The sequence below is a fragment of the Hypanus sabinus genome, chromosome 15 (genome assembly GCF_030144855.1).
Source record: "Hypanus sabinus isolate sHypSab1 chromosome 15, sHypSab1.hap1, whole genome shotgun sequence".
Taxonomy (NCBI): domain Eukaryota; kingdom Metazoa; phylum Chordata; class Chondrichthyes; order Myliobatiformes; family Dasyatidae; genus Hypanus; species Hypanus sabinus.
In genome coordinates this window covers 57801981-57827400 of record NC_082720.1, presented here as the reverse complement: position 1 = coordinate 57827400, position 25420 = coordinate 57801981, and the positions used below count along the sequence as shown (strand labels likewise).

General features: G+C 38.0%; 1 protein-coding gene across 1 annotated transcript in view; it reads left to right on the top strand.

The window, feature by feature from the left end:
- LOC132405559 (protein diaphanous homolog 1) overlaps window positions 1-25420 on the top strand; it is a 116147-nt gene that overhangs the window by 65987 nt on the left and 24740 nt on the right. The window contains exon 9 of the mRNA XM_059990456.1: window positions 10513-10602. Coding sequence (XP_059846439.1) covers window positions 10513-10602 — 90 coding nt within the window. The remainder of the gene's footprint in view (window positions 1-10512; window positions 10603-25420) is intronic.

The following is a 25420-nucleotide window of genomic DNA, read 5'->3' as shown; positions in this document are numbered from 1 at the left end:
CCTAACCTATTCAATCTTATGGCAATCTTATTGACATTCTTCCTGGAGGCAGGTGACCAAAACTGCACACTGTATTTATGAACAGATGCATTACACATAAAAAGCATTGGAGTCAACCATTTTACCTCCTGCATAAAGACCATGGGTGCCACGGTAGAGTAGCAGTTAGGCGACACTATTGTAGCTCAGTGTAGGTTTTTCTCCGGGTGCTCCAGTTTCCTCCCACAGTCCAAAGACTGTGAAATCAGAGCAGGAGTAGGGCATCCAGCCCATCGGGCCTGCCCTGCCATTCAGTAAGATCATGGTTGATCTGTCTGTAAACTCAGCTCCATCTACCTGCCTTTCCCCCATAACCCTTAATTTCCCTACTATGTAAAAATCTATCTAACTGTATCTTAAATATATTTAGTGAGGAAACCTCAACTGCTTCCCTGGGCACAGAATTCCACAGATTTACCACTCTCTTGGAAAAACTGTTTCTCCTCATCTCTGTCCTAAATCTTCTCCCCTGAGATGAATCTTGAGGCAATTTCCCCTAGTTCTAGTCTCACCTACCAATGGAAATAACTTTTCTACTTCTATTTTATCTATCCCTTTCAAAATTTTGTATGTTTCTATAAGATACCTTCTCATTCTTCTGAACTCCAGAGAATATAGCCCCAGGCAATTCAATCCCTCCTCATAGGTTAACCCCTTCATCCTGAATCAACCTGGTTCATCCCTGGAATCATCCTGGAATACCAGGTAGGCTAATTGGTCACTTTAAATTGTCATGTGATTAGGTTAGAGATGAAGTGAGGCTATCCAGCTCAAAAAGCCAGAAGGTCCTATTTCGCACACGATATCCAAATAAATAAACACGTATTACCTTTCGCTGGGATACATAACTAGCAAGCAGAATTTTGTCTATGTATAAACTCTAATTGTAAGGAGGATTTCTGAGTTATTACACTCAAGGGAGGGTACAAGATAGCTTTGAGTGAGAAAGCCTAATTCACTTTTAAAGTTTACACCTGGGTAATGCAATTTCAAATGATAAGGGGTTTCAAAGCTTTTAATATAGTGTTTTCAAAATCAAAGTACATTTATCAGTGAAGTAAGTATATGTCACCATATGCTACCTTGAGATTCATTTCCTTGCAGGCATTTACAGGAAAATAAAGAAGTACAGCAAAGTTTATGAATAACTATACATAAAGACAAACAACTAATGTGCAAAAGAAGACAAATTTTGCAAACAGTAAATAAATAATAATGAGAATATAAGATGTAGAAATTGAAATTGAGTATGAATGGTATTTTTGATATCTCAAAGCATTTCAAACCAATAGAGTAGTTTTGCAGTCATTTTGTAACATGATAAATTTGGCAACTGATTTGCATTTAATATGCCTCTTTAAATAACAACATGATAATGATTCAGTGAAAGCTCTGCTTTTGGGATGTTGAAGAGTAAATATTGGCTGTGACTCTTGTGTGGATAACTCCCTTGCAGAATGGTGGTGTTGGATCTTTTATGGACAACTGAGAGGGTGGATTGTATACTGTGGTCACTTTATTAGGTACAGCAGGTACCTCTGTACATAATAAACTGGCCACTGAGTGTACGTTCATGGTCTTCTATTCCTGTAGCCCAACCACTTCAAGGTTTGACCTGTGCATTCTGAGATGCTCTTCTGCACACCACTGTTGTGAAGCGTGGTTATTTGAGTTACTGTCAGCTTGAACCTCCCTGGCCATTTACCTCTGACCTCTTTCATTAGCAAGGCGTTTTTGCCCACCGAACTGCTGTTCACCGGATTTTTCTTCATTTGTTTGTTTTTCACACCATTCTCTATAAGCTCTAGAGACTGTTTTGCATGAACATCCCAAGAGATCAACATTTTCTGAAATACTCAAAACCACCCTCGTCTGTCACCAGTAATCATCCCCTGATCAAAGTCACTTAGTTCACATTTCTTCCCCATTCAGATGTTTGGTCTGAATAACTGAACCTCTTGACCATGTCTGCATGCTTTTATGTACTGAGTTGCAGCTACATGATAGACTGATAAGATATTTGAGTTTAAGAGCAGATGTACAGGTGTGTCTAATAAAGTGGCCACTGAGGGTATGTTGGTTTAAAGTCTCATCTGGTAAAAAGCGCCCCGGCTGTGCACCTTCTCTCAGCACAGCACGGAGCATCACCCAAGACGCCTGTGTGCAAGAGAGTGGGATGAATTCGCCCCTTCAACTCTGGCAAGATGAGCACCAAGTGATTGATGCAAACATATTTTAAACAGCAAATGGAGGTTATTGCTGTTGTGTGGATTCCAGATACATGAATAGCTGCTGTCAGATGATTTTGTTGATAGAGAAAAATTTGGATGGATTTGAAACATTTCAGGAAGACTGAAAAGATATTAATGTTTTGTTAGATTGTTCTTCTTCATACTAAGGAATAATTGACTTCTAATTCTGTGCAAGAAAGAAACATGCGGTGTCTGAGTTGGAAAAACTTCAATGAAATGCAGTTAATTCCCTTTCAAGCAACACTGACATTTAACCTATTTTTTGATCGTACTCTCTGCAGTCTGAGATGTCAACGTGAGGCTGTTGTGCACGTAATAGAAGATCAAGTTTAAAGACCCAATAGAGTATCAAATTTAAGGTAGTTTCAGCAAGATGATTTTTATAATTCATTTTTCATGATTTGGGCATTCCTGGCGTAAGCAGCACTTACTGTCATTTTTAATTGTCCTGGAGAAAATGATGATGAACGGCCATTGTGAATTACCATAGCCCAAATGTGCAAATGTACTGTTGATTGTGGCTAGCAAAGAAAACAGCAGGTGCTGAGCTACTCCTGTACAAGTCTCAGATTTACATGGAGCCAGTGTGTTCCTAAGGTACTGACTGATAGACACCACTGTTTCCCAACGTTCACTGTAGTCCACGTGGAATCCAACAACCTACACAATTTAGACCTAGTCAAGCGTTGAAAAACACATTCAGATTATTATGCTGTCTCTGGTTCAATGTAAGAATTATCAAGTTTATTATAATTGACATAGAACTTAGAACAGTACAGCATAGTATAGACCTTTTGGTCCATGATATTGTGCTGTCCTTTTAAACTACTCTAAGATTAATCTAAGCAATCCCTCCATTCTTCTATCATCAATCTATCTAAGAAATATGTTATGAAATTTGTTTTGCAGTAGAGTGCAATACATAATATGTATTATAAATTACTATAAATTATAAATATTACTGCAAAAAGAGAGCAAAGTAATGAGGTAGTGTTTACGTGTTCATTGTGTGTTCAGAAATTTGATGGTGGAAGGAAAGGAGCTGTTCCTAAAATATTAAGTGTCTGTCTCCATAAGTTATAAGACCCTAGGATATAAAAGCAAAATTAGACCATTTGGCCCATTGAGTATTCTCTATCATTACATCATGGCTGATCTCTATCCCTCTCAATCCCATTCTCCTGCCTTCTCCCTGTAACCCTTGATGCCTCCATGAATCAAGAACCTATCAGCTTCCATCTTAGATATATCCAAAGACTTGAAAACTAAAGAAATCAATAGAATTTGTGAAAAAAAATACATTAGCGAAGACTGACAAAAGTTCAGGAGGTGTACAAAATTATGGCTGATCCAGACAGAGTCGATAGAGGGAAGCTAGCTCCCATTAGCAGTTTGTTCTAGTACCAGGACACCAAACTTTTCAGTTTTGGGCAGAAGATTCAAGGAGGATGTGAGAAAGATCTTTTACTCAGAATAGTTTTATCTTGTTTCACCCAACTTCAGTGGAAATAGATTGCTTGCATTTACCCTACCGAGACCTCTCATAATTTTGTATACCTCTCTCAAATATCTCCTCGTTCTCCAATGCTCCAGTGAAAACCTATGGAGCCTTTCCTTATAACTCAGGTTATCAAGTCTCAACAACATTCTTGTAAATTTTTTTGTGTAGCCCTTCAATCTTATTAACATCTTTCCTGTATGTAGGTGACCAGAACTGCACAGATTGTTCCAGATTTGCCTCACCAACATTTTATATAACTTCATCATAACATCCCAATTCCTATACTTAATACACTGATTTATAAAAGAATGCATAACACATAAACATCTCTGGAGTCAACCATTTTAACTCCTGCACCTATTTATCTATGAGGTCTCATTTGTTAGAACATAGTATAACTTTAACGTAATGTCCCAACTCCTATACTCATTACTGCGACCTAAAATCAGAAAGATGGGGCAGACAGGGTTACTCTGCAAGAAGCAGCAATAGATTCAATTTACTTAAGGTCATCACTGTAACAGTTTGATAAAATGTCATATTTTTTCCAGCAACTGACATTCTATGTGCCTGTTCCTACACAAGCTGCAAATTAGTGAGCTTAACAGCCTAAGGTAATCATATCCTCCTCATCTCATCCATTGATGCCAATTCCTGCAACCAAATGTTCACAACTGCTATGAGCATGCCAAGAATAGAAAATTAACGGCCTGGCACCTTTCAGTCTCTGATCCAGATTTGACAGTTCCATTAAATAAAATCTTGAGCAAGAGTATGTTTGTGCTTGTAGAATCCATCTGAGGTAGCTTCTTCCAAAATTGAGGTTGCCTCAAATTGGACATGTGCCATGAATAGCAGAAATCTGTGCAATGAAACTCAATACCCTGGAGGTGTAGAGGCAGCTGTTTTAATTTGCTTTTTCTTTTTACGTTAACCTGTGTAGCCTTTTGTTTAAAACCAGTTCATTTCTGGGTTATAAGGGGCAGTTTGCAATTGTAGGGCACTCTAATTACAGTTTACATCCATTATCACCATGACACCTGCTAAGTGAGGGAAGGGGCAGCTAACAGATGGATGGCACCGTTGAGACTGTCTGGCTAATCCTTCATGGGCCGGGCATTCTCAGGTTGCAGTTTGGAAATTTGACATATGGAACTTTTCTTTATTCGTAGTAATCCTATTTCATTACCTTTTTGGCCGGTAGTGCAGGATTGCTGCTGCTGTCCCGGGTATAAAAAAGGTAACAGCATTTGAGAACCTGATGTTATTTATTTATTGATACAGTGTGGAGTAGGCCCGTCTGTCCCTTCAAGCCATGCTGCCCTAGCAACCCCACAACCCCGATTAACCCTTATCTAATTATAGAGCAATTTACAATGACCAGTTAACCTATCCAGTACATCTCTGGACAGTGGGAGGAATCCGGAGCACCCGGAGAAACCCCACACGTTCCACAGGGAGGACATTCAGAGACCTCTTACAGAACAACACCTGAATTGAACTCTGAACTCCAGGATGCCTCCAGTACATTGTGTGTATCGTTCTAGGTTTCCAGCATCTGCAGTACCTCTTGTGTTTATATATATTTTTATTATCATGTTTTTTTTATCTTAGTTTGTTTTTCATATGCTGCTTCAGATCCAGAGAAACACATTATTTTGATCCCCTTTGCACTTGAATATGGATTCAAGTGTTATTCCAGGACCATCACTACACTTGGCAGAGCTTCTGTACTAGGAGTGTAGCCTAGTATGGATTTTATAACCAAGCATTCTTTTTCTTTTCAGCTACTCTAATGAGGGTTCAAGCTTGCAGTTTTTCTTCTTCCAGTAATTTGATTTTTTCCTCCTCCCATTCTTGCTTCTTCTGCTCTCCATTCTGGCCTTGTGCATCTCCTCCTTACCTGTCTATAACCTCCCCCAGTGCTCCTCCTCCTTCCCTTTTTCCCATGGTCCACTTTCCTCTCCTATCAGATTCCTTCTTCAGCCCTTTACCTTTTCCACTTACCACCTCCCAGCTTCTTACTTCTTCCACCCAGCTTCCTCCATCACCTTAGAGCTCCTCTCCCCTCCTACCCCCCGCCTTTTGATTCTGGCATCTCCCACTTCCTTTCCAGTCCTGAAGAAGGGTCTTGGTGTGAAACGTTGACAGTTTGTTTATTTCCATATGCTGCCCAACCTGCTGAGTTGCTCCAGTATTTTGGTGGAACGCAGCAGGCCAGGCAGCATCTATAGGGAGAAGTGCTGTCAACGTTTTGGGCCAAGACCCTTCGTCAGGACTAACTGAAAGGGAAGATAGTAAGAGATTTGAAAGTTGGAGGGGGAGGGGAAATGCGAAATGATAGGAGAAGACCAGAGGGGGTGGAGTGAAGCTGAGAGCCAGAAAGGTGATTAGCAAAAGGGATACTGAGCTAGAGAAAGGAAAGGATCATGGGACAGGAGGCCTAGGGAGAAAGAAAGGGGGAGGGAAGCACCAGAGGGAGATGGAGAACAGGCAGAGTGATGGGCAGAGACAGAAAGAAAAAAAGGGGAGGGGGGGAAAGAAACTAAATATATCAGGGATGGGGTAAGAAGGGGAGGAGGGGCATTAACAGAAGTTAGAGAAGTCATTGTTCATGCCATCAGGTTGGAGGCTACCCAGCCGGTATGGGTTGCCAATGTGGAAGAAATGTGATCATGAAATGACTGTTGGTGCAAACAGGGCCTCTGGAGTTTTCAGAGAATGGTACAAAAACTCAAAATTTAGTGCACTGCAGTTTTGCGGGTGAAAATACATTGTTAATGAGGGAGGTCAGAGAATGGCCAGAATGTACAGGGATTTGTACTCCCCAAAACCTGGGGAAAAGACTGTAACCATCCACCTTATCTAAAGTACTCATAATTTTATAAACTTCTATGAGGTCATGTCTCATTCTCCTGTGCTCTAGGGAATAAGGGTCCAGCTTGGCCAACTTCTCTCTGTGACTCAGCCCCTCTGGTATAGCAGGGACATCACAGCAGTGCAGCAGTTAGTGCAAAGCTTTACAGCATCGATTTTCGATTCCCACCGCTGTCTGTAAGGAATTTGCACAATCTCCCCTTCAATGCATGGGTTTGTTAAGTGTACTCCCACATTGCAAAGATGCACATTGGGGTTAATGAAATGTGGGCATGCTATGTTGGTGCCAGAAGTGTGGTGACACTTGCAAACTGCCCAGCATAATTCCTGATGATTTAATTTGATGCAGATGATATATTTCACTATATGTTTTGATGTACATGTGACAAATAAAGTTAATTCTTTTAAATCTTAATATTTTCTAACCACAGTCCATCACTCTTGTTCAGTGAGATATGACTAATCAGCTGCCTCACTCCATACATTGACCTTTGTCTCATTATGCTTAATATTTTGATTAACAGATTTAAGATTAATAATAACCTCACCATCAGCCATGAAATCCTGATCTGACAACACAAGTACTGCAGCTGTCAGAACAAGTCAGAGGCTGGGTATCCTGTCACAAATGACTTACCCCAACACCCCAGAGCCTTTGGCTATCCACAAGCCACAAATCAGGAATGTGATAGAATACATTTCACTTGCATAGATTAGTGAAGCTGCAACAATATTCAGCATTGTTCAGGATAGATTAGAGATCTTTGTGTTTGACATTTTGATTGACAGATTTAAAATGAATAATTATGTCACAATCAGCCTTAGATACTGTTCTGGCATGACAAGTACTGTAGTTGTAAGAACTAGTCAGAGGCTGGGTATCAAGGTTGAAAGTAAATTTATTATCAAAGTACATATACATCACCACATACATACAATCCTGAGATTCATTTTCTTGCGGGCAATCACAGTAAATGAAAGACTGCACACAAGACAAATAACCAAAGCGACAAAGGCAATAAATATCGAGGACATGAGATGATGAGTCCTTAAAAGTGAATCCATGGTTCAGTTCAGTGTTGTGGTGAGTGAAGTTATTCCTTCTGATTCGAGAGCCTGATGGTTGAGGGTATTAATTTTTTCTGACCCTGGTGTTGTGAGGCTCTCGATCCGGATCCTCTTCCATTATTGACTTGCATTGGCACCCATCCACCTTGGCAGCAGTGCATACAATTTGTAAGGTAATGCAGTTCAGCAGCACCTCACTGATTCATAGTCTTTATCATGATGCCCAGAAAAGTTATAGGTATGGGGAAAACAGCCATCTGTTAGTTCCCCTCTTAGTCACAGACCTACCTGGCTAGGAAATATATAATTGTTCCTTTATCATCACTGGGCCTGAATCCTGGAACTACCTTTCCTACAGCATGATCAGTGTGCATTCTCCAGAAGGAATCAGCTGCGGAAGAAGGTTGTTCACCATCACTTTCTCAAGGACAATAGGCCTTAGGAGTGGCATACACCTACCAAAAAATGAATACTTGAAAGAAAATTCCAGAAAAGAACAGCAAATACCTTCAGTCCTCTGTATGAGTGCTTCTGAATTTTTGAGTGAAATACTTGTATTGTGTGATTTAATATTAAGATGAGATTAGCTTTATTTTTCACAGTGAAAACATAGAACCATAGAACACTACAGCACAATACAGGCCCTTCAGCCCTCCATGATGTTGTGCCGACCCATATAATCATTGAAAAAAGGTACTAAACCCGCACTACCCCATAACCCTCCATTTTTCTTTCATCCATGTGCCTGTCCAAGAGGATCTTAAATACCCCTAATGTTTTAGCCTCCACCACCATCCCTGGCAAGTCATTTCAGGCACTCACAACCCTCTGTGTAAAAAAACTTACCCCTGATGTCTCCCCTAAACTTCCCTCCCCTAATCTTGTACATATGGCATCAACATAGCATGCCCACAGCTCACTAACTGTAATTCATATGTCTTTAGAATGTGGAAGGAAACCTAAGCACACAGGAAGTCCATGTGGTCACTGAGACAATGTACAAACTTGTTACAGGCAACAGTGGGAATTGAGTCCTTACTGGTGATTGTTGGTGTTGTAAAGCAATGTGTCAATCATACCTTCCCCATTTTAAGTGTACAATTTAGGCTGGAGCTGAATATTACTGAGACATACCCATGCGCTTCATTTCTTCCTTATCCCAAATATTCTTGTAAAGGTGCAATATGTAAAGTGGAGTGGCACACCAGTTGAGCTGAAAGGTGTGTGTGCTGGCCATCATGGGCCAAAACATAGAATATAAGAGTTAGCATGTCATTACTACAACTTTATCAGACTTTGGTTAGGCAGCACTTGGTATATTGCACACAGTTCTGGTCACCACACTGCTGCAAGGACATGACTGCAGTTCAGTGTGCTGAGAAGATTCATCTGAATGTTACATGGATTAGAGCACTTCAGTTATAAGGAAATAGTGAATATTCTGGGGAAAAGGGGCGGATGCATGATCAGATGTATGAAATTATAAGTGGCATACGAAGAATTCATGGTCAGAATCTTTTTTCCTCATGGTAGTGGCATCAAAAAAACAAGAGTTCATAGATTTAAGGAGAAGAACATAGAATATAGAAATTTACAGCACATTGCAGGCCCTTTGGCCCACAATGTTGTGCCGACCATTTAACCTTTCCCGAAACTGCCTAGAATTTCCCTAGCACATAGCCCTCTATTTTTCTAAACTCCACGTACCTATCTAAGAGACTCTTAAAAGACCCTATTGTATTCGCTTCTACCACCACAGCCTTCGTGCATTCCACACACCCACTGAAGATCTGAGGGGTACATTTTTTGCATCAGCGGTAGTTGATATCTGGAACTTGCTACCAGAGGAGGTAGTAGAGACAGATAAATCACTTTGTCTAATAAGCATTTAGACAAACAATTAGACAAGCTAGACATAGAAGAAAACAGGCTTAATACCAGAAAGGGAATTAGTGTAAATTGCAAAGCACTTGGTATTGACAAGTATGGTGTGGCATGGTAGTTATTGTAATGCTGTTACAGCTCTACCACTCTCTGTAAGGAATTTATTCATCCTCTCTGATTGCACAGTTTTCCCCCAAGTGCTCCAGTTTCTTCTCACATCACAAAGGCTTGTAGGTTAGCTTGTTATTTGGGCATGTGGGTGTAATTGGGCTGGAAGGGCCTGCTATCTCTAAGTAAATAAAACTATCTTTAGGAAGCAGTTAGAGAGATGCTATTATGGCTTAGGGCATCATAGTTTGGAGTTTAATTCCAGCACTCCTAAGCAAGTTTGTACATTCCTTCCCACGTGCTCATGCTGTTTTCTCTGGGTGCTCGGATTTCCCCACACAGTCCAAAGATATACTGGTTAGTAGGTTAATCGGTCATTATGAATTGTCCTGTGATTAGGCTAGGGCTAAAGTGGGTTGCTGGGCTGCATGACTTGAAGGGCTGGAAAGGTCTGTTCAGCACTATATCTCCAAATAAAATTAAGAAGATGTGATGGGGCAAAGGATTTGTTTCTATGGTGTACAGCAATAATTCTAAACACGTTAAAATCTGTTTTCATACAAGTACATGCAGAATTATAGATTTATTTATTCAGCATCTCATTGGAAGTTTTTGTCATATTTTAATTAACCTGTTTGGATTTTTCAAAAGGCCTGCTTGTAATCAAGACCAGAGTAATTCTTGAATTGGTTTGTTAGCTCAAGATTGATGTAGATTTGTCTTTTGGTGTTGCTGTATATACTAAGGCCTGGCATGTCATTCTTGTTTTTGTTCTGTGCACAGAGGGTGATGAGACTGGAGTGATGGACCATCTAATGGAGGCCCTTCAATCAGGAGCTGCCTTCAGGAGGAAGAGAGGTCCTCGGCAGGCAGGTAAGGACAGAACATCTACTTTCTATCCACCTTGCAATAAAAAAAAGTTCTCACACTCTTGTGAGAATTTAAACAATAATTAATTGAAAGGACTGCGTGAAGTATGGTTGGTAATTTCATTGAGCAATATTGAGCAGCAGTATTTTGACTGGAGAATAGGAAAGACATCTTTACTGGTGTCCATGTGATAAACTAATCTCCACAAAATATTGGTGTCAGAGCACAATTTTTTCCAAGTTTCCGGATGATTTTGAAAAATGATGTTGCATTCCAGACTTTGATCTTAAGTTAGCAATTTAAAATTGATAATTTTTTTAACCTGCTAATGTAATGAAATATTTGTCAAGTGTTCAGGTAGTTATCAATTTTTTATTTCTAATGTTTAATAATAGTCACCTCTCCAGCCTGTACATCAATTCAGTTGGATTCAGTTGATTAGAATTTTAACCTTGTTTTTGTTTCCCTTAAACCTTATCGTTCTTCTTCTTCCAATCTCAGTTTTAAAATTCTCACTTTGGGTCTCAAGTTCCAGATTTCCAGTGAAGGGCATTACCAACAGCTGCAAGAGCAGACCATTCGAACCCTGGAAACTGCTTCACAATTCAATGTTACAGTTGATCTGATTGCTGTCTCTACTCCAGTTTTCTTGCTGATCCCCATAACCCCCAATCTCCCCAGGGCATATATGAAAGGAAACTACCTCTGCCTAAAGCATGCTGAATAACTCCATTCCAGATGTCTTTGGGGTAGAGAGCTCCCAAGGTTCACTGTCATGTGTAGTTCCCCCATCTCAGTCAAAAAAATGTAAGCCTTTATCCAGACACTCTGACACTCTGATATAGTAGATAATGGTCATTTCCGTCACGGTTTAGCTCCACGAAATAAGACATCAACCCTTAACAGAGAGGCTGCAATTATAATGTGGTGAAAGGAAATAGCTTCTGTTTTATGTAAGTAACATCGATCTTTTAATAAGTTAAAATTTTTCAGATTACCAATTTATTACTGTGCCCTGATATAGTACTATTGATTATGATTATGTATTTTGATATTTACAATTTACAGATAGCAGCATAAGTTTTTTCTGGATGTAAATTCACACTTGTAGAATTATTAGATTTAGAGGTCTGTCAATCAACTTCAATTTGACCTGAAACATTTGAAAGATGATCGATATTTAATACTTCCCTGTTACAGCATATTGAGAACAGCATTGTCACTGCGATCCTTCTCTGGGGGGCAAGGAACACTGTGGTTAATTATTTACTGTCTGTATTGTAAGACCACATAACAAGTATGAGAACCATCAAGCTTTACCCATTGGCTCCTTCAGCAGACTGGGACCAAGCCCCACTCATTACTTGAGCTAATAGCCAGTAACTCCATTGTGAAAAAAAGATGTTTCTCAGAGGAGATATTCAACATAGGCCCAGTTAGACGAATAGATCACATTACCCTGCCTTAGTAACCTACAAGAGTTCCCTGCCCAATATTTATCTTTCAGTCAGTGTTACCGTGACAGTTAACTAGATCAAAATCTCCTTGTTGTTTGTGTGACAACAATAATAATTCATTCATTATGTACCATGTCATATGACATGGACATTTGTGGTCTTTGCATGACCAAGGTTGTTCTTAGCAAATTTCTCTACAGAAGTAGTTTGCCATTGCCTTCTTCTGGGCAGTGTCTTTACAAGACAGGTGATCCCAGCCATTATCATTTCATTTCATTTTTCAATCTTTTTATTGATTTCCAAATAAAGAATATACAAATGGGAAGAGGAATTGAGCAAGTAGATAATATAAAAGACATATAAACAGCAATAGTAAAAACAAAAAGTATATAATATCAAAATCAAATAAGTAAAATATCATGCTATTATATATACAATGGTCAAAAAAACTACAACTCCTCATAACAATCATAAAAAAATTGGAAATTTTATTGATAAGGGGAAAAAAAACCACTGACTAAACTGAAATTAAAAAAAGGAAAGAAAAAGAAAGATTGGGCAGACCAATTGAGGATAAAATTAGAAAAAAAAACCAGAGAAAAAAAAACACATCCTTCCAGTCATCTCCGAACCTTCATGGATAAGGATTTTCCTCAAAGAAAATAAAGAAAAATAAATAAATAAAACTAAATTAAATCATGTGAAAATATTGAATTAAGGGTCGCCAGACTTGTTCAAAATTAAAGGATGTATCAAATATCCGGCTTCTAATTTTCTCCAAGCTTAGACATGACGTAATGGAGGAGAGCCAATAGAAAACATTAGGTGGGTTAGATTCTTTCCGATGTCGCAAAATAGCTCTCCTAGCCAGTAAAGTTGGAAAAAGCTATCACATGTTGGGCGGAAGCAGACTCTTTGCTTGCTTCCTCTGGAATAATCCCAAAAATTACTGTAAGTGGATTAGGTTGAACATTCTATAACTTTAGATAATATTCCAAACACATCCCTCCAAAAATTATTTAAGCTTACACATGACCAAAACATATGAGTTAGAGTAGCCATTTCTGCATTACATCTATCACAAATAGGGCATATATTAGAAAAAATATGCGCCTATTTATCTTTGAACATATGGGCCCTATATACTATCTTAAACTGAATTAAGATATGGCGTGCGCAGATAGATGAATTATTGACTAAATAATGAATTTTACTCCATTGACTATCTGAAAGTGAATGTTGAAGTTCTACTTCCCAGGTGTGTTGAACCTTATCATTAGGCCACATGCAAGCATTCATTAACTGTTTATAAATGATAGCTATTAATCATTTTTGAAAAGGTTTAAACTGAAAAATAACATAAGCCAAATTTGAAGAGCAGGCCAAGGGGTAATTCGGTAAAAAAATCACGTAACAAAATCCCTAACCTGTAAATACCTGAAAAAATGTGTATTAGAGATATCATATTTATCCATTAACTGTGAAAAAGACATTAAACAGTCTTGTAAAAACAAATCAAAAAAAGTTTTTATTCCCTTAATTTTCCATGTTAAAAAAGCCTTATCCAAAGTTGATGGTTTAAAAAAGAAATTAGAATAAATATTACTAGAAAGTAAAAAAAATCATTTCATTCAAAAAATCTACGAAATTGAAACCAAATTTTTAAAGTATATTTAACAATAGGGTTAAGAGCTTGTCTACCTATTCTGGAGAGCGAAAACAGAAGAGAAACTCCTAATAAAGAAGCTAACGAAAACCCCATTACTGAATTTTCCTCCAACTGTAACCATGAAGGTCGATCTTGGTCGTCTATATCATAAATCCAAAAAGTAATATAACAAATAGTAATTGCCCAATAATAAAATCTAAAGTTTGGTAAAACCAGTCCTCCAACTTTTTTTGATTTTTGCAATCAAAGTTTATTTACTCTAGAGCTTTTATTATTTGAAACATAAGATAAAATCAGAGAATCTATCAAAAAATGGTTTTGGAACAAAAGAGAAAACTGCTTGAATATATAAAAATTTCGGTAGAATAACCATTTTTATAGCATTTATTCAACCTATCAATGACATCGACATAGGTGACCATTTAGAAAGCGCCTGTTGAGTATATTCAACTAAAGGGAAGAAATTATACCTATATAGGTCTTTAAAATTTTTTGTAATTTTGATACCAAGTTAAGTAAAATGGTTTTTGGCGATGTTAAAAGGTATTTGATCATAATAATCAGAATAATTATTATTAGGAAATAATTCACTTTTATGTAAATTAAGTTTATATCGAGAAAAAGTACCAAATTCCATAAATACAGATAACATAGAAGGAGTAGATTTCTTAGGATTTGAAATATAAACTAATAAATCATCCGCGTATAACAAAACCTTATGTAATTTATCCCCTCTCCTAATACCCTGCACAGAATGAGAATCCCTAAGAGCAATAACAATTGGTTCTAAAGCCAAATTAAATAATAAAGGACTAAGGGGACAACACTGACGGGTACTGCTATATAATCTAAAGTAAGGAGACTTTTGATTATTAGTTAAAACCACAGGTATCGGGGCATGATAAATCAATTTAATCCAGGAAATAAATCCTGGACCAAAATTAAACCTCTTCAAAACTTGAAATAGATAAGGCTACTCCACCCTATCAAAGGCTTTCTCTGCATCCAATGATACAATACATTATGATTCTTTGGCTGAGGGGGAATAAATGATATTTAATGACCTTCAAATATTAAAATGTGAGTACCTATTTTTAATAAATCCTGTTTGATCGTTTGAAATAACATTAGGCAAGATAGTCTCAAGCCTATTTGCTAGAATCTTAGAGAGAATTTTAAAATCTACATTCAGTAAAGAAATAGTTCTATAGGATTCACATTCCAGTAGGTCTTTTCCTTTTTCTGGAATCAATGAAATTAGTGCTTCATAAAAAGTTTTAGGAAGGTTCCCAGAGGATGTAGAGTTGGTAAACGTTTGATGAAGATGTGGTATAAGCATTTCATGAAAGGTCTTATAAAATTCTACCGGATAACCATCAGGTCCTGGAGCTTTACCTAATTGCATAGAGGATATAGCCTTGGCTATCTCCTCTTGTTTAATAGGTGCATCTAACATATCGGCATCTTGAATCAAAATTTGGGGTATGTTTAACCTTTGCAAAAATTTATTCATAGTCATAGTACTATCAGAGAATTCAGATTTATAAAGATTAGAATAAAAGACCATAAATATCTTATTAAGTTCATAAGGATCTAAAGTTTCTGTTCTATCTGGTCAGCAAATTTTTAAAATCTGTCTTCTGACCATCCCATTCTTTAACTGACCCGCTAAAAGTTTAGCAGATTTTTTCCCCATGTATATAAAATAAACTTTTAGATTTAAAAATTTGCTGTTCAATGGGAAAGGTCAGAAGTAAATCATACTGTGATTGAAGTTCGACCCTTTCTTTATATAGGTCTTCAGTAGGTTTAACTGAATACGCTTTATCTATCTGTTTAATTTTATTAATAAGCACTGACAATTCCGCTTTAGTTTTCTTTCTTAAGGCTGCTGAATACAAGATTATCTGTCCCCTAAGAAAAGATTTGAAGGTGTCCCATATAACCAGATTTGACATTCCTTCAGTTGTATTAAATTCAAAAAATATAGAAATTTGCTCCTTAATAAAATTAACAAAAGCTGGATCCTGTAACAATACGGGGTTCAATCTCCACTGTGAGATTTTCAAAAATCTATCCAAAAGCTTAAGGGTTAGCTTTAAAGGCGCGTGATCTGAAAGCTCAATGATGTCATACGCACATTCAACAACGGAGTTTAACAGACGTGTATCTAAAAAAAAGTAATCAATTCGAGAATATTTATGATGGACGTGTGAGAAAAAAGAGAAATCTTTATCATTGAGGTGTTTATATTTCCAAATATCGACAAGACCATATTCTAAGAAAAAAAGAGTTAATACAAGCTGCCGCTTTATTAGGAAGAGACGGATTGGTTGATGACCTGTCAATTGCCGGATTTAAGCAACAATTAAAGTCACCACCCATGATCAGCTTATTTTCATTGAGATTAGGTAATTCTGAAAAAAGTTTCTTTAAAAAAATCATAATTATCTACATTAGGTGCATGTACACACACTAGAGCTACCTTTTGCTCGCATAATAAACCAGTAACAATTAAATATCTTCCAGTCGAATCAGTAGTAGTATTAAGGTGTACAAAAGGGATTTTGGGACCAAGAAATATAGAAACGCTTCTTGTTTTACTATCCGACAGCAAGTCAAATAAAGGCCCTTTCCAGAAGCAGAAAAACCTGTCCTCATCCTGTTTTCATATGTGATTTCCTTGCACAAAAATAATATCAGCATTATTAATTTCTTAAAAATCTTTTTACGCTTAATGGGATGATTGACGCCATTCCAATTCCAAGATATTATTTTGATTTTATTAACGTCCATGTTTAAAATTGAGTTTAATATTATATAAGAGAAATGTTACGCAAGTACAGATTAAACCAAAAGGCGCGGGTACAACCAGGAGTGATGCGTTTACGAAAGAGAAATCCATCAAAAAAACTGCCCAATCAAGAAAAGAACCTACTCTAATAGACCCCTCCCCCCACTCAATAGATAGAAATGAAGGAACCGATAGGCTGGTCCCGTGCAAATAACCTTTGACCCTGTTCTCCATCTTGCAGCTCTGTATAATAAAAAAAAAGCAAAAATCCCACGAAAAATAGCCAAAATAAAAGGCACAAACAGAATTCAACTACTATGATGTTATGTCTAACATTAATAAAAATATAATCGACAACAGCCATCTTAGAATCAGCTAAAGTAGCTTAAACATAGATTCAAATGAAGGAATAAATCTGGGCAAATAATGTTACAAACAATATTCTTTCTCTCGAAAAAGAAAAGTAAATGAGTACATATATATATGTGTGTGTGTGCGCGCGTGTGTATAGAGAGAGAGAGAGAGAGAGAGAGAGATATATATATACATACATACATAAAACAGACCTAAAACTATAAGTATTGAAGCAAATAAAAGAAATAAAAAGATTAGTACACAACAGGTCCTACACAGACCACTAAAGTACAATACTATAAAGGTTTCCTACAAGACAGTTATATATGTACTAATTATTAATAAGATTAAAAAAATAAATCGACCATGTCCCATACCAGAGAATGAAAAGGTATAACGCATACTTAACTCAAAAGCTCCATAAACAACTCATACAGCAGATACTTCAAAATTGCCTATTGAGTAATCGGAGTAACTTTAATATTTTATTCAGTAGGCTTAACTTTAAGATTTTTAGTATACTCCCATCCCTCCTGAAGAGAGTAGATTCTCAATGATTGAGATTTTTCAGGAAAAAGTATCAGCTTTGCTAGAAAGTGAAGGGAGGGATTTAAATCTAATTTATACATTTCACTCATAACTTTGCGATATTTCTTCCTTTCGGCAAAGATCTCAAGTGGATAATCTTCGACTATACGAATATGTGTTGAATTGAAGAATAATTTCTGTTTCTTTCTGACTTCTCAAATAATAACTTCTTTATTCGTATAATAATGCAAAGAAAGTACAACTGCTCGAGAACGTAATTCGGCTGAACACCGAGAAAATGGAATTCTGTGAGCTCTGTCAATTAAGGGGCTAGTTTCGAGGGTCTCATTGAAAAGTGAGTACAGCATATCTGAAAAGAATTTTAACAGATCGCCAGCTTCAGTATTTTCAGGCAGTCTCAGAATACGCAGGTTCCTCCAATGCCCTCTACTATCTAAATCAACCATTCTTTTCTTTGTTTTAGATAGCTCCGAGGTAATTTCATTGATTTTCTTTTCCATTGAAGATATCTTCATTCCTTGATCTTTAATAGTTTGCTTGAATCGATCATGCTTACTCTCAATTCGGGTTGTAGTCTGCTGAAGTGTTTGAAGTTGAGAGTCCAAGTTTTTCAGAGAGTCTCAAATCGTAGAAATAGCTTTTTCGAGCTTCCAGTTTGAACTGGCCAGCTTATCAATTTTAATATTAAGAATTCCGAATTCCAACTTCATGTTTTGCATTGAAGAAAATATTCCCGCTAGTGTAACAGGCTCCTCATTTTTCTTGGTTTGTTCCATTTGCTCCATTTCAGGGAAAGTCTTGCCACTTCTCAGTTCAATGCCAGAACGACTTTTCTCGGCCATTGTAATTAAGTCGTAAATCCTTCAGTAAGAATAATAAATCCTTCAGTAGAAGTAGTAAGTCATCAAAACTAAAAGGGATCTGTTAAAAGAGAGCCGCTAGGAATGCGACCTACTCCATGTGCTACAAGGTAGAGACTCCCCAGCCATTATCAATACTCTTCATAGATTGTCTGCCTGGCACCAGTGGTTGCATAACCTGTGTGAAGTCACTCATTAAGTCAGTATTTTGCTGTTTTAATTTTAATGTAGCATATTAGCGTCCAAGTTAGCATAACACTATTATAGCACCAGCGAGCCAGGATTAATTCCGCCGCTGCCTGTAAGCAGTTTGTTGGCTCTCCCCGTGACCGTTTGAGTTTCCTCTGGATACTCTGGTTTCTTCCCACATTCTTAAGACAAATGGGTTAGTAGACTAATTGGTCATATAACAGAAGGGTCTGTTACTATGTTCCATCTCTAAATAAAACTAAATAAATAAAATAAATTTGAAAGTTTTCCATTTACCATATAATTTGAATATGCAATTCAAAATTCAAAGAAAATGTATTACCGAAGTACATTAATGTCACCATGTACAACCATGAGATTCATTTTCTTGCTGGTGTACTCAGCAAACCAAAAGGGTAATAACTATAACAGGATCAGTGAAAGGTCAACCAGAGTGCAGAAGACAACAAACTGTGCAAATGCAAATATAAATAATTAGCAATGAATAACAAGAACATGAGATAATGAGATAAGGAGTCCTTAAAGTGAGATACAGACACAACACACACAAAATGCTGGAGGAACTCAGCAGGCCAGACAGCGTCTAGGAAAAGAGTACAGTCGACATTTCAAGCCAAAACCCTTCAGCAGGACTGGAGGAAAGCCTTAAAGTGCGATCATTGGTTGTGGGAACATCTCAATGATGGGGCAAATGAGTGATGTTATCCCCTTTTATTCAAGAGCCTGATGGTTGAAGAATAGAAACTATTTTTGAACCTGCTGGTGCAAGTCCTGAAGCTCTTGTACCTTCTACCTGATGCCAGAAGCAACAAGGGAGCATTACCTGGGTGGTGGGGATGTGTAATGATGGATACTGCTTTTCTGTGATAGCTTTACATGTGCAGTTGTGCTCAGTGGTTGGGAGGGCTTTACCCCTGATGTATTGGGCCAATAGTTTTGTAGGATTTTCCTTTTAAAGGCATGTAGCATGTGCTCAGACAAGCCTGGACAGCTCTTTAGTACGGACTTGATACTTAACCGTAGAAAGGCAAGAACTGACAGCCCTCTTTGTGAAGCAACATGAGTGATAGCTTTGAGAAGTATAATGGACATATTTCATTCGCCTGACGGACTATTACACAGGCATTATGAATCAACCAAGCAAAGTAAATTAAGGCTTGATAGCAGTTTTCTGACCTTCAAGGAAATAAATGAGCCAGTGATATTTTTAAAAATGTGCTAGGCCACAAATTAACAAATGCATTCAGCTTCACAAGTTCCAATGTGATTTGAACTGATAATTTCATTCGTAAGTCCAGCACATCATCAAACCCTTCCAAGCATTTACACAAGGCTGATTTGTAAAAAGAAGAACACATAGAATTAAACATCAAACACCGGAGGACACAGCTCAAGGGTGAGAGTGGAGAAATTTAAAGGAGGTATGCAGTTAAAGTTTTTTTTTACACACAGTACTAAGTGCCTGGAAGACACTGCTAAGGAGGTGGTGGGAACAGACACAATAGTGGAGTTTGAGATGTATTTTGACAGGTGCATGAACATGCAGGAATTGAAGGATCATGTACAGGCAGATAGATTTGGTTTAATTTGGTATCAGGGTCAATATAGACATTGTGGGCTGGAGGGTTGTGCCAGTGCAATACATAGAACATGCACAGTGCAGGCCTTTTGGCCCATAATGTTGTGCTGGCCTCCTAACGTACTCTAAAGTCACTTTAGCCTTTCCCTCCTAAGAAGTCCTTCATTCTTTCAATCCTAAAGTGCCTGTCTAAGAGTATTTTAAATGCCCCTAATGTATCTGCCTCTACTACCACCCTTGGTAGGGTGTTCTGTAAACACCACTCTGTGCAAAGAACTTACCTATGACATACCCCCACCCCCATACTTTTCTCCAAATTGTGCCTTCTCATATTAGCCATTTCAGACCTGGGAAAAAGGTCTCTGTCGATTCACTCTATCTAGCCTGTCTTATCATCTCATACACCTCTATCACATCATCTCTCTGTTCTGTTCTATATTCTATAATTAAGATCATAAGATATAGGAGCAGAATTAAGCCATTTGGTCCATTGTATCTGCTCTGCCATTTCAGTATGGCTGATTCATTTTTCCCTACAGCCCCAATCTCCTGTCTTCTCCCCTATTCCTTCATGCTCTGACCAATCAAGAATTGATTAACCTCTGCCTTAAATATACATACAGATTTTGCCTCCATAACTGCCTGTGACAATGAATTCCACAGATTCACCACTTTCCAATCAGTGCAATTGGAATATTTTGGAGGAGAAATGAAAAACTTGACATGAAGCAAAGCTCATTATATAAAGTGCAGTTCTAAAGCGGTTTGCAGAAAACAATGATTTGTGTGTGTACGCAGTGATTTGTTTTTAAAGGGAAAGAGCTGGTGAATGTGACTGACTAGATGGCTGTTCACTGGGAAAGATGGAGTATACTCAATGAGTCAAATAGCTTCCTGAATCTAGCACTGTCTGATTCAACAAATAACACAGCAGAGAGTAAAACAGTATATGTACTAGAGGCTGACCCAGGACATGCCCTCTTCTCATTATTACCACTAGACAGGAACATAGAACATAGAAATCTACAGCACATTACAAGTCCTCAGGCCCACAATGTTGTGCCAACCAAGTAACCTACTCTAGAAACTGCCTAGAATTTCCCTACCACATAGCCCTCCATTTTTCTAAGCTCCATGTACCTATCTAAAGAGTCTCTCAAATGACCCTACTGCGTCTGCCACCAGCACTGTTGCCCGGCAGTGCATTCCATGCACCGACCACTTTCTGTGTGAAAAACGTACCCCTGGCATCCCCTCTGTACCTATTTCCAAGCACGTTAAACCACTACCTCACTATTCTGCTCTCTTTTTGCACCACTTTATTTTTTTTTAATGTATTTGTTATTGTAATATGTAGTCTATTTTATGTATTATACTGTACTGCAGCTGCAAACAATGAATTTCATGACAAGTATCAGTGATAATAAACCTGATTCTGTTTCTGAATAAGATGTAGTCCTAACGGGAACAGTGAGTTCCTATTCGACAACTAGAACAAATTTCTTTTTTTATTTATTTAATGAGACAGCTCAGACCCTTCCGCTTCCGGGCCTTTGAGTCAAACAATGCCAGACAACCCTGATTTAACCCTAACCTAATCACGGGACAATTTACAGTGACTAATGATCCTACTATGTACGTCTTTGGACTGTGGGAGGGAACAAACGCATCTGGGGAAAACCTACGTATTCCATGGGGATGACATACAGAAACAACTTACGGGCGGCACCAGAATTCAACCCCAATCTCCATAGCTCCCGAGCTGTAATAGCATCCCATTACCAATCATATGAATTAAAAATAAATCCCAGATATTGAGGAGAGATAATGTGCTGCAGGTTGTTTGATTAGCTGTATTGGATCATGCATGCCTCAATCTGATTTTTAGATGTGCATTAATCAGCTGAAAGATGAATAGATTTAATTCATTCAAACTTATTCTTGTGCACGTTATTTCTTTAATAGAATCTTCCCTGAATCATGGAGCTGAAAGTCATCAGGACTGGTGCCTTTCTCAATAGTCTATTGTGTTATTACACATGGCAGAAATGGGGAAAAGGCAGCTGCATTACGAGCAAAGCAGATAAATAGTACTAGAATTAAGATTATGAAAGGCTTTCAGGCAATAATTAAATAAATTATCCTGATGGATTTGCTTGTTTGACTTCTGACAGTGAGATTAAAATGAAAGGGTTTCTGCCTCAGATTCAAGTGCATGATCATTAGCAAATCAGATTTTCTACAAGGGTGCTGTATGTGTGGAAGAGTGCAGGCTGAAGTAGATACATTGTAGGAAGCAAATATGTGAAAAAATAGAGCCATGGTTCTGAAGCATGATGACTGGTCCAATTCTCCTAAGCACTGTCACGTTTTCACAGTGCAATGAATGCTGCGCTTGAGTCAGTTCAGTACAGAGACTGCTGTGCATGATTCATTTCCTCGGGCTCCTTCTACCATGATCGACACGTGTAACCCTCTTAACTCTGGTGTCAGATGATTGAAGAAATGCTCACTTGGCATAATCTAATTTTAGAAGGGTTTGGATTTCTTGATCTTTTTTGCAGTGGTTATAGAATCACAGTTTTCACAAAAGCAAACATGGCAACGTGCTCACTGTGCTTTTCGCATTCATGTTCCTTTCAAAAAAACTCCATTCTTTGCCAAGAGTGCTTCTGAATCCACTTGCTTGTAGTCTTTCATAGAAGGTAACTTCCAGTTATCTATTGAAAACTAAATTTTCACTGGTATCCTTTCATTTACTATGGAGAATGTGCACATCTCACATGAGTGCATAGCCTATTCTGAGATTTGAGAGGCCTGAAGAGCGGATTCCTGCCCTGATCAATGATGCCTGATGGAGACAGGAACACCACTTGTTCCTATCAGGGTTTACCCATCATATTTTCATCCTCATGAACTTGTGTAGCACAACTTGGGTACCCTGTTACAAATGTACCAAGCAAAGTAGCCCTATTCAAGCAGGTTGGTCTGTCTACAGATAGGAAGTTCATGACATTAAAACAATTAATCCTGTTTCCTCTCAATATAAGGTAACAATTATTTGATTTTAGGCTTCCATAGATATAGGAGCAGAATTAAGCCATTTGGCCCATGAGTCTACTCCATTCCAACAGGCTGCTTATTTGAATGCTTTCTATATGCTGTGAGAGTACCTTTCTGGATTTCAGTGACCCATTGGGTAAAATAAGTCTTCCAAAACTACCCTTAAACTCTGTAACACATACAAAACGCTGGATCAACTGAACAGGGTGGGCAGCATCTATGTAGAGAAATAAACAGTCAGCGCTTCAGCCAAAATCCTTCATCCGGACTCGAGCCCAAAATGTCAACGGTCCTATTTTGTCTCTCCACATGACTGAAACCCAGTCCATCCCAGGCAATATCATGATGAATCTGCTCTGATAATGATAAACGTCAGAACATTGCAAATATAAGACAATATCAATGGAGAATAAAGTGTAACAGTTACAGAGAAAGTGCAGTGCTGGTAAACAATAAACTGCAAGATCTTAATGAAGTACATTGTGAGGTCAAGAATCTATCTAATCATACTAAGGAACAATTTAATAGTCTTATAACATCAGGATAGAAACTGTCCTTAAGCCTGATGTTACTGCTTTCAGGCTTTTGTATCTTCTGCCCAATGAAAGAGGGGAACAGTCAACAGTACAGGCCAAGGTCCTTCATCAGGACTGGAAAGCCAGAATAACAAGATGGGGGAGGGGGGGAGAATTGGTGTAAGCTGGCAGATGATAAGTGAAGCCAGGTAAGGAAGATGGTAGATGGGTGGGGGAGAGGGGGTGAAGTGAAAAACTGGGAGGTGGTAGGTGAAAAGGTAAAGGGCTGAAGAAGGAGGAATCTGATAGGACAGGACAGATTGAGGCTCAGCAAAGGGATGTGATCAGCAGTTGAGGAGAAGAGGAGAGGTGAGAGGAGAACCAGAATGGCAAATGGGAAAAGAGAGAAGTGGGGTTAGAAATTACCAGGAGATAGAAAAATCAGTGTTCATACTGTCAAGTTGCAGTTTGCTCACATATCAAGGACGTGCGAGTTAGTAAGTGAAATGGCTGCTGAAAACTGCGGCTGGTGTTGAATCTGGGAGGAGCTGTATAAGAATGTAGTGAGAATAAAGAATGGAATTAATGCCGGTTTAGTGTATTCTGCGTTGCTGATGGCCAGCGTGATTTCAGTGAGCTGAGCGACCTGTTTCTGTGTTCCCTCTCTCTGTGAAGCTATATTGCAGAAAGAAACACTGAGCTTTTGACAGCTCTATATCAGAATCAGGTTTAATATCACTGGCATATCTCATGAAATTTGCTTGTGCCAGCAATACATTTTAATATGTAATTAAAAACTGTAAATTATAGTAATAAGTACATATAGTTAGTTAACAAGTTAAGTTAAGTAAGCAGTGCAAAAAAAGAAAAAAAATAGTAATGTACTGTTTATGGGTTCAACATCAGTTAAGAAATCTGATGATAGCGGGGAAGAAGCTATTCCTGAATCGTTGAATGTGTGTCTTCAGGTTCCTGAATCTCCTCCATGATGGCAGCAATAAGAAGAAAGCATGTCCTGAGTGAAAATGTTTATCTAAATTCTAATTGGTTTGTACAATTGTCTGAACTAATGGGATCAGAGATTGCTCGAGAAGAGAACAATCACCAGAGCTATAGCACTCAGCCTATTGAACGATAAGACATTTGCCTGAATCAAACTGATTGGAGAGCTTTTGTAGGAGGGTCTGGACAGCACAGATACTGCATCGTATAACCTTGATTTATATTGCACCACAGAACACTGCAGAGTACTTGCGATTTCTACGTGACACTCAGATCAAGTCTCCTCTTAAAATTGCCTCTGTGCAGTTGCTGTCAGACCCAGAATCAATATAATCCAACCCCTTTCCTGTGTAGCACACACACATATATATCCATGTAACACAAATTATGAAGAGCTAAATTCTTGTTAATTATAGAGCTTTGCAGATTAAAGTTGCTTCATATATTGATATTCAGAAGAAAGAGAGAATATGGGTAAAATAAAACCAGACTCTGTCAGAAATACTAAGCAGGTTAAAAAAAACTGTGAAGGAACAATGGCATATAAAATTTTGCAACATGGAAAGATGTATCAGGCTGAAGCCTTGCACTTGCATTTTCAAACAATGATTACGCCCTATCCCTTCACAATTTTGATATTGTGTTCAAATCCATTTTTGTCTTTGCTGATCTATTTAGTGCTTTAAATCCCTGATTTCTCTTTATGATGGCACCATCTCTAAAGTATTTTAAAGTATTAAAAAAACAAAATTCTGGAAATGGGAAGCCA